This window comes from Gossypium arboreum, chromosome 4 (genome assembly GCF_025698485.1).
Source record: "Gossypium arboreum isolate Shixiya-1 chromosome 4, ASM2569848v2, whole genome shotgun sequence".
NCBI lineage: Eukaryota > Viridiplantae > Streptophyta > Magnoliopsida > Malvales > Malvaceae > Gossypium > Gossypium arboreum.
The window spans coordinates 989255-1007448 of NC_069073.1; the positions used below are offsets into that span (position 1 = coordinate 989255).

An 18194-nucleotide genomic window follows, 5' to 3' on the forward strand; every position below is an offset into this window, starting at 1 on the left:
TATTTGAAAGATGTGTTTGGACTATGAGATATGGCCTACTGCTGCTAGAATGGCAATGACCCTTTTGTACAATGATCCGAATTGTAAGAGGTGTGGTGCAACATGAGAAACAATTCTCTACGCAATTATTTGATATAGGGTAATTTTCCTTTATCGCGAGTAGTGCTGCGTTTGGGGGTTCTAAATAGGGTACTACTATTGGGTGACAACGACCATTACACGTATATGATATATTCGAAGAATTATTATAATTTATTGATCTTATTAAATTAAATGTAATTAAAATATCTTAATTACGCTGTTTAATTTTTAAGAAAGTGAGAATTAAAATAATTATGCAAATAATTACACACAATTTTTTTTTCCAAACACGCCAGATATCGTTTAAGTTTAAAAATATTATTTTTATACAATAATAATATTTTAATTTTGTGGCATATATTTAATCATATTATTAATTATTTATAATTTGTCAATGACCAATTGGTGAGGACAAAGAGTCCGTGTTTAATGTTAACGAAAAATAACCTAACAAATATGAAATACTAGAGTACTTATTGTAGAATACTTTTTAGACTAACATATCATATAAAATATTTTAATTTTAATTTTTATTACTTGTTTAGAGAATTATTTTCTTGAGTAATATTGAATTTTTTTATAATAATTAATATCTTTTAAAATTTTAGCCGATTAAATTTTAGCTTAGTTGGCATTAATACAATTGTTAGTATAGAAGCACTTAAGTTCAAGTGCGCTAAAATACATTAGTCTCCTATTTAAGGGGTTGAGAGGAATTATAAATAGTTATAAACATTTTATAAAAAAAACACTAAATGAAAAATAAAAGGAAGAGACAATTTACATTACATAAAACCATAAATATGAAAAATTAATTAATTGTTGACATAACATCCATGTAACAGTCCACATAGATGTCACGTCAGCAAAATTAATGAATGTTAATTTTTCCCTTTATTTTAAGATGATTTAACAAACATCCCTATGTGTGTATATATATATGGGTTAATGAAGAGTCAGGAGGATATAGAACAAAGATGATAAAAGACAAAAGGAACCAAGTTACTGGGCAATCTAGCAAATAGAAGATCAAGGTACATCATACAGAATAGTACTTTCATTTACTTAATTTTCAGTCCAAAATCTCAACCAAATGGGAAAACATTGGATGTTATTTGTTATTATCTTAATTTACCACCTGCAATCCCTACTCATAGACTCAAACAATTTAGTATACATATATGGTCATTTTCATTTTTCTTCTTCTTTTGCCCAAAGGCTGATTTTGAGGCACAAATAATTGGAAGAAAAAACTGAACCTCATTTTACATTTCTCCAGGAAGCATTGTATCCTCAGGTAGATCACAGAAACCAATACCCTGTAAACACCAACCACCCGATTTTAAATCATTGATATGCTAACCATTTCATCAATCAAAATGAAGTATGTCGACTGATGTTATCAGAAATTTACCTCCCCTGTAAGGTGAGCCACACATCTCTTCTCCGCCAGCAATTCCGCTTCCGACTGAAAATCAGTTGGTGTAAGAATGTCAGAAAATCAGCCGAGGGTGTAGACAAGTAGTGTCCTTATTTCATAATGTCAAACAAGAGTTTTTCGTTTTCAGTTTTAGGTCCACAAAATTTGTAATCAAAACAAAAGACATATTGAGCCCAAAGCTTAGCTTGGGCAGACCCTGGAACCCTTCCCTTATTTCCGAGCTACAGTCTCCTTTGTACCAAAAAGACACAGGCATATATACCTTTTTAATTCGCTTGAGCAGATAGTCATCGAAGATCACGTCCTTGACAAGTTCATAATCACCATCTCCCTACAAAATGATATTTAAAAGATTGCCTTAAATCCGATAAGAGTGAACATTAAGGATTTCAGGAAAGATTAAAAAAACACTTCTTTGATTTCATACTTTTGATCGGCATGGCATGCTGAAGACGATATCCTCCGCTATACCATATGGATTGCCATTGGTATAAACCTACATTTGGATTGTAAAAAGTGAGATCGCAAATGCAAATGAAACATCTAAAACTCAAGGTGAAATAATGTTCAAAGTTAGCTAACTGCTATGGTATTTTTATGTTAGCCATAGTATGCTTTCTTATAAGGAAAATCATATAGAGAAGCTCAATCAAACACCTCGAAAGAAACTAATGGCTCAGATCAAAATTTTCTCACTGCGTGTGTGTACATGTGTTAGGAATTATATTTAAATGTGCATTTCGATGTGTTTTGCAGTATTTTCTCCTTCACGTTGGGTATTAGACTCAATATGGTAAGGGTTAAAGGAAACGGATCTCGAATATACAACTAGTTTCAAAAGATTATCTCTTCAAGGAAAGTTGGACAACAAATTACTTCTCTGTAAAGGTAAAGATGGTTTCATAAAGGCAAAAATATACATGTGATAAACGCATTTTATGCATATAAACTTACTCCAGAAGAAAACCAATCACCCTCGGGTGTCGGAGTTATTAGAGATCTGATGGCATCAACGATTGACACAGCAGTAGATGCGGCTGAAGATCTTCCCCATTTCTTAATTAAAACACCGCCTCTCTGCAAATCAAATTTTCACATGATAACCAATCAAATTAAGGTGCAAATAATTCATTAAATACTTGTTCAACATGCTATTTTGGGAATTTAGTAATAATTTTTCCCCATATTTTACCTTTTGGACCTTTTCAGTAAACTCCTCTTCTAACCATTTGTGATCCTTGATGACCTCTTTGACAGGTAAGCCCTTGATTCTAGCATTTAGGAAGTCTGGAACCTAATCAAGATCAAATGCGGACTATCTTATGTCAACATCTTCAAAACCTAGTTAATGCATTTTCCAAAACAACGTTTACTACCTGAGTTGTTGAGTGATTTCCCCAGATGGTCATGTTTGACACTTGATCGTAGAAGACACCTGCTTTTAGGGCAAGCTGCAGAAGCAACTGCTTTTAGTAAAACTGTACATTTTATTATTATATTTGCAGGTGAAAATTACTAACTACTACAGAAACAGGTATTAATTGAGCAAGCATATACCTGGCATTTCGCTCTATTTTCATCCAACCTAGTCAGTGCATGGAAATTCTTTGCAGGTATCTTTGGAGCATTTTTCATACAAATTAAGGCACTGCATCAGAAAGAAAATAATGAATTGGTTGTATTAAAGGAGCCTAAACTAGTTAGGAAACAAGCACAATAAATTTATGTTACTTAGACTCAAGTGTATGGGTGCTGAACACTTGTATGTCCAAAATTTTCAAGATTTCCATGTATATGAAAAGCCCCGGGAGGATCATGTCACCATAAATATGTCAAGATATGCGACAGACATGAGTGTCAGACTCAGTTTCTTCAAGAAAAAAAGTCGGATCAACATAGCAATTAACAACAAAAAGATGATGTGTATAATTTTAACAATGACAGCAGCAACTACAACTATGTTGATCCAACTCTTCATTTTGCTTGAAGTACTCGTGTCCAATACATAATTGGACATGGGTGTGGGATATGACCTTTCAAGGATCCTCCAAATACATGGAAAAACTCAAAAAAATAAACATGTGCTGCACACATACTAGTATCCAACACTTGCACCAAAATCCATAGAGCTAAGATGGCAAGGATCCTTACTTGGTATTGCAGGGATTGCCCACTACTATCACCTTGACATTAGGAGATGCAGAAGCATTGAGAGCTTTTCCCTACAATGTTAGAACCAAGGTCATGATAGCAGCTTGATTTTAACATGTCATAAGTCAAACACACAGAAATACATATAAGGGACTAAAAGATGAAAACACCTGCTCAGCAAATATCTGCCCATTGATGTCCAACAAATCAGCTCGTTCCATTCCAGGCCCTCGTGGCTTTGCCCCAATCAGAAGAGCCCATTCAGCATCTTGGAACACTTCATATGGATTTATTCCAATACTAACCTCTCTTAATAAAGGAAACAAGGAATCTTCAAGTTCCATGGCCACTCCTACATGCATTTGACATTAATTTGTAGAGATTTGCAGCATTTTCCAAAAAATAGCATATATATCTTCCTTACAAAGAGTTTTAGTGTGACACTTTTCTCCAAATTAGGAAGTTACTTCTAGTCTTCAGTTTTCAACAATCTATGTTCCAACAATATCTTGGATGCGTATAGAGTTTATTGTCCTAGATACACATGCTTCTCTTTCTCAAGAAAAAGGAAACAATTTTCTTTTTTTGTAAACTACATCTAGTTAGCTCAATATTTGTCATAAGAATAACTGAAGAACCATACCTTCGAGAGCCTGTATTGACCTTTCCGATCCCAATAGTTTCAGAGCGACAGGCTGATTTGGTCCAAAGACTTCACCAGATGCAATCTTAAAAAAGCAAAACAATCCAGCAACTAAGTTACAACCGACAAAAATGTCACTGAAACATGAATGCAGTACTGTAGTTTAACTCCTGTAAAGAAAAGATAGTTTCACTATAAAAGACACATTTTAAGCAACATTCTATCAGCCTATTGGGCATCAAAATCAATAATTATTATCGGAGCATCTATCTGACACAGTGGAAAGCAATGAGAAAGGTGGAAATTGAACGGAACAGAAGATTATCACTATAATTACAATTGAATAACGCACTAAAAACGGTAACTATAATGTCATTAGCTGTTAAGATTCCATTATCTGCACTTCCTATTAAAGGACAATACAATCCACCCATACAGCCAGATTGAACCAAGCCTGCATATGGTAAGTTCATATTACCTCATATGCTACTCAACTTCACTGATGCATACAGTCTTTCATTCGTAAGAACCTTTTATTTAGTATAGTCAGATAGAAGGGCATTTAGCTTATTAACGGGTTAAGCAACCATGTATGATGATAAATTCAGAGAAAAGATACAAATATACAATTAAGAGATTCAATGAACACAGATGGGATTTAAAATTGTATCAAAGTTACTGACTTTGAAAAGAAGATGGTTAGATATCATCCCAGCAGCACCAGAAACAGCTATATTAATTAGTTTCTTCCATGATTTTGTCTCCTCTTCCTGTCAACAATTAAAACGATGATAGACTGATACCACCATGATTTAAATAGTTAAAAAAAATGTGCAACCATGAAAGATGACAAATTGTGAATAGTAGAAAAAATAAGGTGACTGAACATTGGACTGCAAAACAAAAGAGCAAGTAACCTTACTGATATGATTGATTCAACCACTAATCCTTTTCATTACAACCGGTTATTAGAACCTAGTTCCAAAATTATTGAGGTTGAGATAGAGTTCAATCTCATAAGTTACTAAAACTACACAACAACAAGTTAAAATAAGTATAGAAGCAGTGAAGATGATATATATATATATATATATGAAACTGTTTACTAAATCTTTGTTCAAGTTTTACCTTTTCCCAATTTACTTTCATTTGTTTGCCTAAAATATTGGTATAAAGCAAAATTATAATTGATAAACATATGATTAAAATTCTACATACATGGAAAAATTATGCAATATCTTAATTTTATTTTTCCACTTTCTTTTTCCTTTTTTCCTTCTAATAAACACTTTTTTTCTTGATAAAGCAGCAAAAAGCAAACACCAAAACAACTTAATACTATTGAACTGACATAATTTTCACTAGTGATAGCACCAAGTTTGGATATAAAACATATTATTATAATAAAAATAAAATAAAAGACAAAAACATACAGCTTGGAGATCATAAGTGAGGCAGAAGACACCATAGCATTCACTCTTCCCCTTGAGATCCTGAGCTTGTACAGGTATTGGGGTTTGAACTTGACTGAGAAGCAAAAACAAGCAAAACCCATCAAATTTATAAAGCAAGAAAAGGCATAAAAAGAGTTGAAAAAAAGCTTACTCTGATGCAACAGAGCATGAGATGGTAGGATTCCTGGTTGTGGGTAGGGGTCGAAAGGAACGACGGAAATGATGAGAGAAACGAGAAGAAGATGAAGATGAGAGTGAGAGCTGTGAAGAGTGAGTTTTGGTACAGGAAGTCGATAACTCTGCCACCGCCATTTACAGCAGAGACTTTATTTGGTTCAGTATAATTCAAGAGAAAAGTTGGCAAAGAGAACAAAGGCAGAGAGAGCCAGTGGCAAAGGAGGGAGACAAGGGGAATAGAGGGGGATGAATGGATGGATTTGAAATGTTAGTATAAGGCCATGCCATTGACACTTGTCATCAAAAGTCATCTAGAAATCTCAACTCCTAATCTATCTTTTCTGTTGGATTTTTGGTATTCCCTATTAGTTTCAACCTTTGGAGTCAATAAGTTGATAAATTTTAATTTATTATTTTAATTTGATTTAATTTTTTAAAATAAAATAAAATGTTATTCAAATTAAGTTAAATAAAATAAAATTTAAAAATTAAATATGTCAAATTAAAATATTATAATTAACTTCAGTTAGAGTGAATAAATTTAAAATCATATATATTTGAAATATTTTTAAAATTATTATTTAAAAAATATAAAATTTTAAAATTTTATATTTTTTAGAATAATTTTTTAGAATTTTATAAATATTTAAAAAATTTATAATTTTTGTTTTGAGAGAGATCAATTTATTTATTTTAAAATTGAAAAGGACCAAAGAGGTATTTAAACTAATCATTATTCAAATTATTCAAATTGTAAAATTCAACTAAACTCAAATTACTTATTCGAGTGGACTCGAAAAAATTGAATAACTCGATTTGATTAACTCAAATTTTATTTTTTTATATCGAGTTTTACTTACCTCTAAACTGGACTTTCTCTACTTGCAAATTGGGACCGTGCCTCTCTTTCTTTTTATTTCCAATGGATGTGTGAAATTTTTATTTAATAAATATACTTATCGAAAATTCATATAAAAAAGTTAAATGATATTTTAATTGAAATGATAAAATTAGATGTTTGAAATACACCTTTACAAAATTCTTGTTACTTTATATATGAAAGTTTAAACTACACAAATGATCACCCAATTATAAAAAATTAAAATTTTCAATATAAAGAAAAAAACAAGAAATTTAGAATTTCGGCAACAAGATAAACAAGTACAATTTGTCAATTTTTGTATATTATTTTAGCTTGAAAATGAAAGTACCTTAAAAATCAGTTGACCAAATTGCAAAAAATTATTTTGCTCATTATAGGCTCTGATCATATCAACTCTTTTTAAGACAATATTTAGAATTATCTATAACCACTTTCAACCAATAAATAGGAGTATAATACGTTTCAACACACTCGAACTTACGTCCTCTTACACTGACAACAATACTCATGTCAATCGAACTAAAACTCAATCAACTGCTCTCGTATTATTAATTGCATAATATACATAATTTTCTTAATTAAAAAAAAACCTTAATTTAGTGAAAATGAATACAAAATATTCCAACAGCCAAAATCCAAAAGAATAATCGGATGTATTTGAAATTTGGGGGCATTTATTCTCTTCCATGATGTATGATGTTAGGGTTTTTTTTTTTTTTGAGAATATTAAGTTTGTTAAAATTGTTAGAAAACATCAATGTGAAGATAAGAAATGAGTGGGTAAGAAAACATACCAACATCCTATGTTTGATGCAAAACTCCAAACCCTTTGAAATTTACATGTCAAAATCCCCCATATTCCACCAACACTAGAAACTTGCATTTTTCAATGACCCTTCACTATCATTCTTGTTTCCTTACTTAATACTTTCTCTCTTCAACATTTGATCGAATCGGATAAAATTTTTTAAATAAATTAAGTTGACGAGTTTTATTTTAATTTTTAAATTAAAATTTTATTAAAATATAACTAATTCCATGTTTAAGCACATAAATTTAAAACTATATATATTTAAAAACTTTTTCAAAGCAAAATAAGAAAATTAATTAAAATACTTTAGTACGATAAACTTCAATCATAATTAACTTATTTGGGTCCTCAAAATTATTATTTTAGAAAATTTATAACTTTCTTTATACATTCTTTAGAATTTTTAAAAGTTTTAAATTTTTTAAAAAATATAAAATTTAGGATTTTTATAAATATTTTGAATTTTGAATTTTTTTGTAATTTTTATTGAGAGAGAAACCAAATTGCTCATTTTCAAACCGATAGGGACCAAAGAAGTATTTATACGAATCTATTATTCTAATTATTCAAATTACAAAATTCAACTCATCTTGAACTCGAATTACTTATTCAAGTTGACTTGAATAACTCAATTCAATTAACTTGAAATTTGATTTTTTATTTTTTAATCGAATCAATTTTACTCATCCTACTTAAATAAATGAAATTATGTTAAGTTATTATAGAAAATTTTGCATCCATGATTTTTATTTTAGTTAATCCATGCAAAAGTGAAATTTCACCATTTTAATAGCCTATATTTTTATAAAATTTAAAAGATTAAATCAATTTTTCTCATTCTTGAAAGGCCAAAGTGTATTTTTGTCATATACTAATTTAAAATTTTAAAATTATAAAAGGACTAAAGATAAAATTTTCCAGCTAGCCCCATTTGGCTCCACCCTTGATGCTCCTACTATAAGACTTATTTTATTTAATTATAATATATATTTTAAAATTTTAAAATATTTATAATTTTTACAAATATAATTATATTTTATATTATTTTTAATATAATTATTTTTTATTTTATAATTTTAAAATTTCAGTAACCTATTCTTTTCTAAATAATTTATTTATCCAAATAAAGTAATTACAAATCCTACATTTTAAATTGATAAATTCTAAAATGATAGTATTTTAAAAATCTCAAAATTTTAAAATCTTTTATCCAAACATGCTCTTAAAGTTTTAAGATCAGTTTAGATGGACAATGTGTTAGTTGCGGTTAGTGTAAAAATAATAGTGATAGTAAAATTAAATATTGTAACGTAAAACAAAAAATAAACTAAAGATACTGTAACGCACTTAATCATTCAACTAAACTCACCGTTAAACAAACTCATAAATTATTATAAGTTTAATTAAGATCATAGCGTTTTTGGAATGTTTCATGAATTGGTCAATGATGATTGGTTAAATTAAGCCCAAGTTTTCAATTAATGAACGGCTTGGGTCAATAGTGCAGGTATTAGTTACCAGCTAGTGTACATCGGTAGCTACACAAGCACCCAACTTGTGGCTAATCAAGTTATTCATATGCCCCTACAAACTTTTGCTAGCCTTAGCCTTCACTATCCTAATCCTAGACACCAACACGCCCAACTTTAGTCCCCCTAATCCTTCGTAACCCACTTTTGACTTTCGGTTCCCAACATAAAATTGCCCGCTCTACCTTCTCACTAGAGTTTTCAGGTCGGGAAAGATTGAGGGCTAGTTTAGTAATATTTTAAAAATATTTTTGAGAAGTATTATAGAAAAGTATCTTTGAAAAATACTTTTAAAAAATTAAGTGTTTGGTATTGTTGTTAAAAATACTTTTAAAAAGTAAAATATTAATTTTAGATATGATATTATAAAGTAACAAATATGTATTTAAATAATATTTAAATTAGTTAATATTATGATATTTTAGCAAAAATATAAAAATAATTTATTATAACTTATTGTTAATATTTTAATATATAATGTTAATTTTAAATATTTCTAAATAATTAATATAAATTATTTATTAAATTTAATTAGAATATATAAACTATATTTAAATATTTAAATATAATAATTGTTTCATAATTATTTCATAAAATCAAAGAGAAGAAGATGAGAAGGAAAAGATAAAACTCACCGGTGGTGGAGAAGAGGAACAAACCAGAGAAGAAAAGTAAAGTTAAAACAAGAAAAGGGGAAAAAAATCTTCTAACGTCTAGAAAAAGCAACAAGGTTAAAATAGTAAAATACTAGCCAAGAAGCAGTTTTGGCTGGGAAAAGCCAAAAATTTCTCCTTTTTCTTATGTGCAAAAGTGCTTAATTTAAATTAAAAAATTTCAACACTGTTGTTTGTTCTCTATTGCTTTTAAAGAAAAAACACTTTTTTTAGCAAAAGCCCATCAGAAAAGGAATGAAGGACGGGGCCTAATTTTAGAGAGTGATCAGGTCGATTTAACATGAAACTGCCCTGACTGCCACGAGATATTTACAAAATTTTCTTCTTATATATTTAGTATTAATTAGGTTAAAAAATGACCATTTTACTCATCTAATCCCAAAAATAACAATATTTATAAAAATAACCAGTTAAAAAACATTCACTCAAATGACCTGAAAATAGCTGGCACAAATGTATTTTTTTTCAAATTTTTTTTTGAGGTGCCAGCACACTGATGGCCAACACCCCTTTATCTAGTTAAAAAAATACTTTTTGGGGGTGTAGTGTCGACCAACAAATGGCCAAATCACCTAACAAAATATATTGGTAATATATTTATAAAATATGTAGTTTAATGTATTTTAAATTAATGTTTAAATTTAATAAAAACGTGAGTGATGCAATACAAATTAAAAACCATGACAAAAATTTTAAGATTATTTTAAAATATAAAATATAAAATTAAACATGGGAAATAAAAAAGATGGAAAAATAATGATAGGTTATGTTGCAATATTCTCAATCTCTTTTGTTTGGTAATTTTGGCCATTTGTTGACCGCACCACATCACCCCAAAAAATATTTTTTTAATCAGATAAATGGATGCCGACCATCAGTATATCAACACCTAAAATTTTTTTTAAAAAAATATATAGGTATCAGCCATCTAATGTCCAAAACCTCAAAACTTAGTTTTTTTAATAAAAAAAATAGTGGTGCCGGCCATCTAGTTCCCATAACTCAATTTTACTGTTGATTTCAAGTAATTTAAGTGAATATTTTTTAACCAATATTATTTTTATAAATATTGTTTTTTGGGTCAAATGGGTAAAAATAACCTTAAAAAATCCTTAAAATTTGTCATTATCAACATCATTTTACCACCTTTACTCCTATTTCCCATTAGTTTCTTTCCCCTTCCCCTTTTAATTTATTTTCCCAAATCTCCCTCTCATTTTTGTTTCTTATTTTATTTCTTTTGTGATTTAATATATACTTTTTACTTAGCCATCTCAAGCATGGTATTTATTATAAACCATAATAGATAAAAGAGTAAACCATGAACACAACAAAGTCAATGCTAAAAAAAATGAAAAAAACACACCAAATTCAATGGGATGTGATGCCAAAATCATTTTTTTAAATTTAATTAATCAATATTTCAAAAAAAAAGTTTAAACTTGAGTAAAGTCTAATAGCATCGATGTTGGGTATACAATTGATTTTCGAGTTTAGAACAAGTTCAAATTTTTTAAGATTAGGGTCAAGTTAAAATAAAGTATCAAATCGAAGTTGAAAGGGCAAAAATCTGACCCACCTCGCCCTTTTGCCATCATTAGCGACACATACTTTTAGGAATCTTAGGGTTGTCACCCATCATGTATCAAATGGGTATGTTAGGCTTATTTATGTATTGAGTACAATTATAATTGTTATCTAGTATTTAAACCAGCCCTATAATTTATTTAACTCAATAACTAATTTTCTATTCTCGAAATATTTTTATTTAATTAATTAAAATAAATTTAATTAATTCACTCATTATTATTAAATATAATTATTAATTTAATGTAGATATCTTTTGTATTTAATTTCTTACATAATTTTAAATTTGTATATTATTTTAATAGTTTTATGTATTATTTCAATTTTTTATTTTTATTATTTTTAAAATATTATTTTATTCTCTCAATTAATTTTCACTAATCCTCATTTAATTAAGGTATAAAATTATGCGTAACACGTTACATTAAAATTAATATATATAAAGATTTTAAGGAATCATTTAACATGTTAATTTATATATAAGAGTGTGTAGAGCTGTTCACTGGTCGGGTTGAGTCGGTCCTAAGTATGATATGAACTTAAAATTTTGCCTAAATCCATCTATATTTGTAAAAGACTAACTCAAGTCCATTTTAGACTCGCTCATATTAATTTTTAAAAAATATTTATTTTATTTTAATATTTAATAATTTTATATTTTTTATTTATTAAAAAATTATATATTCATCTTAATATTATTTTAATATTTATATTAGAGTAGGTTTATATATTTATTATAAGTTTATTTTTTAATATGTTTTAAATTATAAACCAGGCTTGGACCCTAATTTTTTTGTCCAAATTGATTCATCAAGTCTAATATTTTAATTCAACTTCTCTCAAATTTCATACAAGCCTTTAAACATGAACAGATAACTTAATCTATAAACAGTTGTCTATGTATTAGTACGCAGGGGCTGATTCAAATCTTTTCGAATGGGCGGCAGATGAGAAATTTAATATTAGTAGGTCCTTAAAGTGTGCATTGGAAAGGGACATCCATGTCTTATTACCAAACATATAAATCATGCTTTCCAATATATATATATATCTCATTATTTGTCGCCTTTCCACAACCGGCCATTTAAGTTTTTAAGTATAAACACATATATACACCACACTCACATTTATGAAAGTACTTCTGTATACAATAGTAATATAATGATTTTTTTGTCTTCTAATGTTGTAAAATAAGTGATATAATTCATTTATGTTTTTTATTTTTATTTAATTATTAAACTTGTATTTTTATCAAATTATTCATAAATGAATGGAAAATATTAATTTTCTTGATGTGATATGCATATGAATTATTACGTGGATGACATGTCAATATTTTTATGATTTTTAAAATAATTTTAACGATTTTTTATTTTTCATGACAAAAATATTCACAACCCTTACACATTCCACCTTTTTCGCCCAAATACCTTTCAAAATACTTAGAGCTCATTTTCGATTAACTACCTTCTCAACTATAATCTTCTTGATCGCGTCTTGGTGCACGTGCACTGGTGCTATGAATCAATACAAATACAATTCAACACTCAAGTATTTTAATTATTGAACCCAAGAGAATTTGAGGATAAAGTTATTCCTAAGCGACAAGCGTGCAAATAAGAAGTCTAGCTAACTACTAGCTAAATACTATATTACGTCAATTCATAATCAATGATAAATTATACTAATCGATTACCTAAAACTATGAATAACTAAATTGTAAAATAGTCAAAGTTAAGCAATTAATAATCCAATAGACAAAAGCAATTGGTTGACTTCCATGTTGTAGATTAGACTTCAGATTAGGGATTTAAAAGGCTTAAAGTTTTAATTGACTCAATTTTACCTTTCAGTTACCATTTTATCAAATTAGAGGATTTAATTCTATCGAATTAACCGAAATATATATATTTTTATTAAAACAAGTATAAAACATATCAAAATAAATAAATTGATAATGTTCATTTGACCGAATTATTCAAATTAACCGAATTAAAACTAGATATAACTTGTATTATTAATTATTAAATTCGGTTAATTACCTGATTTCAAACCGAATTAATCGATAATCGAACTTTCAAAAAATCATTAACCGACATCCAACCGAATTAAGTTTTAACTAAAATTCGAACATCCTTACTTAAAACTACTTATAGTCCCTCCTCAACCCATAAATAAGAGGGTCATGCGCTTCGGCATACTCGAACCTATGTTCTCCTACTTGACAATAATGCCCAAACTAATTAAACTAAAACTCAATCAAAGTCAAACTAAAAAACTTAAATGTTCATATTCCCAATCAAAATTGCATAATGGGGTAAACTATAAAAATAGTCACTTTTGTTTGCTTCAAATTACATTGTAGTTACTTATGTTTGAAATGTTATGTTTTAGTTACTTATGTTGTCGTTTTGTTACGAACTGGTCACTCTACTGTTAAGCTCCGTTACCTCCCTAACGGTGATCTTACGTAGCAGTCTAAATAGGTTTTAAATGCCTACTTAGATATCTTACATAGTAGTCCAAATTAAATTTATTTAATTAAAAACCTATTCTCATCCAACAACTGGACATCTAAGTTGGCATTTAAAACCCATTTGGACTCCCACGTAGGACCGTCGTTAGGGAAGTAATGGAGTTTAATGATAGAGTAACTACTTCGTAATAAAACGATAACATAAATGACTAAAACGTAATATTTCAAATATAAATAATTAAAATAAAATTTGAAATAAACGAAACTTACTATTTTTATAATCCGATTTAAGTAAAATCATAAAATAATAAATTGATAATTAAAAATATGAAGGAGATTCGAATATACTAAATTTTTCCTTTAATTCAGCTGTATCCAATAAGCAAAGATATATAATTAACCTCGGACTTATCGACGGCCAGTATTGGACAGTAGGGAGTAGACCTGCTTAAAACCAAATTAACTATACCAAGCTTATATTATCCTACTCCTTTTACTTCAGCTTACTGAATAAAAAAACCATGTCAGTTCAAGTGTCCAGGGCCGTCCCCCTCAAGGAGCAATCAGGCGATGCTCGGCCTCCGGTAAACCGAAGTGGCTTCGATTTATGTACCGGAATTTATAGTTCGGTATTTCAACTTACCGACCATCTCAAAGTTCCCACTGATCCTGACCTTGGGATCGCTTCCTTTGTGCTATCTCAGTTCCCTCATCCTCATGTTGCCGAATCAAAACTTGCACTCATTGATTCAGCCACAAATCAGCACCTCACGTACGCTCAACTTCATCGGTCGATCCGATCACTTGCCGGCGGTCTTTACCACCTCGGAGTCCGCAAAGGCGATGTCGTGTTCCTTTTGTCCCCTAACTCACTCTTGTACCCCACGATATGTCTTGCAGTATTCTCAATTGGTGCAATCCTCTCAACTGCCAATCCAATCAATACGTCTTCGGAGATAGCTAAGCAAGTGCTCGACTCAGGTGCTAAGCTCGTTATCTCAGCTCCCGAGGAGTTACGTAAATTCGAACGAATTCAGGTTCCTACAATGGTCACATCTCAGCAATCAAAAGAGGGTAATTCATTATCTATAGAAGAATTAATCGACTGCGGGGATACACATGAAGTACCTGAAATTAAGATTAAACAGTCGGATACGGCGGCTGTATTATACTCTTCGGGTACTACCGGAACAAGCAAGGGCGTTATATTAACTCATTCAAATTTAATAACAACGGCTAGACTTGTAAGATGGTATGCAGAAGAAACTTCGTCTGTAAACGATGTGTTTTTGGGGTTCATACCCTTTTTCCACATATACGGCCTCGTATTTTTCGGGTACGGGCTATCTTGTTGCGGTATCACGACGGTGTTGATGCGAAGATTTGATTTCCAGGAAATGTTGAAGGCAATTCAGGTTCATAAAGTTAATAACATCGCTGCCGTACCCCCGGTGGTGCTTGGTTTAGTGAAAAACTGCAAAAGCAATGATAGCTTGTCAAGCGTGAGAAGGATTGGGTCAGGAGCTGCACCGTTAAGCAAGGAATTGAGTGAAGCATTCAGGGCTCAGTTTCCATGGGTGGAGCTGAGGCAAGGATACGGGCTAACCGAGAGCTGCGGTGCTGCGACGGTGTTCGTGTCGGACGAAATGGCGAAAGCTCATCCAGGTTCATGTGGGTCGCTGCTGCCAACTTTTAGTGCGAAGGTGGTGGATATGGAAACAGGCTTGGCTTTGCCACCCTACAAGGAAGGAGAGCTATGGTTAAAAGGGCCTACAATCATGAAAGGGTACCTAGGAAAGGAGGAAGCAACGGCTGCAACTTTAGACAAAGATGGGTGGCTTAAAACTGGAGATCTTGGTTATTTTGATGAGGATGGGTTGCTTTACATTGTTGATAGGGTAAAGGAGCTTATCAAGCACAATGGGTATCAGGTAACATTAATGCCTTTTGCTATATATCCGGTAATTTCAAGTACAACAAAATTACCATTGATATTGATTGTTGCAGGTTGCACCAGCAGAACTGGAGGCACTGCTTTTAAGCCACCCCAACATCCTGGATGCAGCAGTTATACCGTGGGTGCCTATTACTATGGAGGTGTAGTTGCATAGGTACGTAATGTGTAGTATTGTTTGACAAATGTGTTTGATTTTGTAGGGTTGAAGATGAAGAGTCAGGGCAGATACCAATGGCGTATGTGGTAAAAGCAGTTGATTCTGAGCTCACTCCGGAACAAGTCATTCAATTTGTAGCTACCCAGGTTCGTACTTACTTTGGAATATCCAAGTTTTTGAACATTTCAATTCAGTCCATCGATTTTAATAAAAATTGTGGCAGGTGGCTCCTTACAAGAAAGTGAGGAGAGTGGAATTTATAGATGCAATCCCAAAGTCAGCAGCTGGCAAAATCCTGAGGAAGCAGCTGATTTTACAAACCCAACGCCCTATTCTCTCCAAGTTGTAACTTTTATATGTTCTACTAATTCATGCATTGTGAGAGAATAATTGAATAATTTCATTATCGAACAATTATTTCATTTTGAGTTGGGTTTTTATATGTTTTTTTAAGAAATTATTTATGGAGTATTTTATCTTTATGAAATAATCCTACTTTTAGGGTGTATTTTTTTAGTTTGATTTTAATTGGACAAAAAGGTACATTATTAAATTTATTTTAGTTAGATTGACATATCGGAGGGACGTGAGTTTCAAATGAGTTAGAACGTATTAATGAAATTAATATTTAAAAATAAATAAAATTACTCAAATCCACGAAATGCTTAATCTTCAATTATTAAAATAATTAAAATTATCTTTTAACGCTTTTGTCTAATTTCTATCTCTACATATTTAGTTTTTTTTAATCTTATTTATTCATACTATCTTTAAATGTTTTAAATTTTAAAATTTTTTATTTAATATAAAAACATATTCATAAATTATATAATTTTAATTAAGTAAAAATTTAAATAAATTTATAAAATGAAAAATTTATTAAAATTTAAAATTATTAAAATATATAAAAATAATTTTACAATATTTATTTATTAAATTAAGGCTTAAGGGTCTCAAAACCCTTAATAAAAAAATTTAAAAAAATCAAAGCAACTCTTGAAAGAAGTGCAAACTATTGAGTACTTAATGACAAAAAATAATTGCACTGCGAAAAATTTAGCCTCTAATCTTTACTTATTTTTGTCATTTTGGCCCTTTTTTGGGGTCATTTTAGCCTCTAACCTTTAAAATTTAGTTAAATTATTTACTTTTGGACAAAAAATTGTCTAAACTGTTAAAAATTAACAATATTGATATGGTCACTACTGTGGCAATTCACATGTAATTCATAAAAATTTAAAAAAATAAAAATAAAATATTTACAAAATATTTAATAAGATATTTACGAGTCCAGTTTACGAAAATGGGGTCTCGAAACTATACTTTTCAACACTACTGATTTTCGAATCGTTATAAAATGTATGTTCAAAATGAACTTAGGCAAATGAACATTCAAGTTATTTTGTATTTGTTTATTTATAATAAATCTGGACGTGGTTTTTTTTATAATTATATATTTTTTACAATTTCAAAATAAATTATCAATTTATATATATTTTAATTTTGATGAGATGAATTTGGATGCACATAGATCTAAGTTCATTCCAAACATGAATTTTAATAAATTTATATGCTTTTTCTTTTCTATTTTCAAGAAAATAATATTTTTAAAATACCATTTTATTTTTATTTTGAAATTTTTAGAACTTTAATATTTTTAAGAATTTTTTATATTTTAAAGATTTTTAGGTTTTTTTAGCTTTTTGTGTGTATGTTTTCTTTTTTTTTTTACATATGGTTTGAGATATTTTTATACAAAGCCTAGAACTATTTATAATCTCTCTTAACCTTTAATTAGGGGATAAATATGCTTTAGAGTGCTCAAACCCACATTTTCTTACATTAGCAATAATACTAATACCAACTGAACTAAGACTTAATCGGTTGAACTAATTTTAAAAAATAGAAATATTAGATGAAACTAAACCTAGGAAATAAAAGTACATCTCCCAAAGTAACCAAAAAAAAAATCTTGAAGTACTAAACTAAAAATTGTATATAATATAGGACCATAATATGTATTAAACCCTATTCCAAAGAGGATGATTTTTATTTTAAAATTAAATTATATATTTATTTTCTTTAATAATTTTGATTGATTTATTTATATATTTTTACTTGAATTATTAAATTCCAAATGAAGCCTTAAAAATTAAAATGATAATAAATAAAT

At 29.5% G+C, this 18194-nt stretch overlaps 2 protein-coding genes across 2 annotated transcripts; one reads left to right on the forward strand and one right to left on the reverse strand.

Moving 5' to 3' along the window:
• Positions 1–1123: 1123 nt before the first annotated feature.
• On the reverse strand, positions 1124–6244 carry LOC108457850 (malate dehydrogenase [NADP], chloroplastic). Its single transcript, XM_017757026.2, has 14 exons — positions 5922–6244; positions 5750–5843; positions 5000–5086; positions 4317–4401; positions 3844–4025; positions 3674–3744; positions 3080–3170; positions 2899–2973; positions 2715–2816; positions 2477–2599; positions 1950–2018; positions 1785–1853; positions 1496–1549; positions 1124–1400 (listed from the first exon to the last, which is right to left on the reverse strand). The coding sequence occupies exons 1-14, from the start codon at positions 6080–6082 to the stop codon at positions 1347–1349; spliced, it is 1317 nt and encodes a 438-aa protein (XP_017612515.1). The 5' UTR covers positions 6083–6244; the 3' UTR covers positions 1124–1346.
• Positions 6245–14329: 8085 nt separating this feature from the next.
• Positions 14330–16511, forward strand: LOC108459625 (4-coumarate--CoA ligase-like 7). The gene is made up of 4 exons (XM_017759027.2): positions 14330–15838; positions 15915–15982; positions 16065–16167; positions 16245–16511. Exons 1-4 carry the CDS (start codon positions 14429–14431, stop codon positions 16368–16370), a joined length of 1707 nt encoding a protein of 568 aa, XP_017614516.1. The 5' UTR covers positions 14330–14428; the 3' UTR covers positions 16371–16511.
• Positions 16512–18194: the final 1683 nt, after the last annotated feature.

Excerpts from the sequence above, each read along its gene's own strand:
- LOC108457850 (XM_017757026.2), bottom strand. The coding sequence starts at position 6,082 with ATGGCGGTGGCAGAGTTATCGACTTCCTGTACCAAAACTCACTCTTCA. Across the intron at positions 4,026-4,316 it reads GTCAATACAGGCTCTCGAAG|GAGTGGCCATGGAACTTGAA; the intron begins GTATGGTTCTTC and ends AAATGCATGTAG. Across the intron at positions 2,600-2,714 it reads TTACTGAAAAGGTCCAAAAG|AGAGGCGGTGTTTTAATTAA; the intron begins GTAAAATATGGG and ends TTTGATTTGCAG.
- LOC108459625 (XM_017759027.2), top strand. The coding sequence starts at position 14,429 with ATGTCAGTTCAAGTGTCCAGGGCCGTCCCCCTCAAGGAGCAATCAGGC. Across the intron at positions 15,983-16,064 it reads CTGGATGCAGCAGTTATACC|GGTTGAAGATGAAGAGTCAG; the intron begins GTGGGTGCCTAT and ends TTGATTTTGTAG. Across the intron at positions 16,168-16,244 it reads TTCAATTTGTAGCTACCCAG|GTGGCTCCTTACAAGAAAGT; the intron begins GTTCGTACTTAC and ends AAATTGTGGCAG.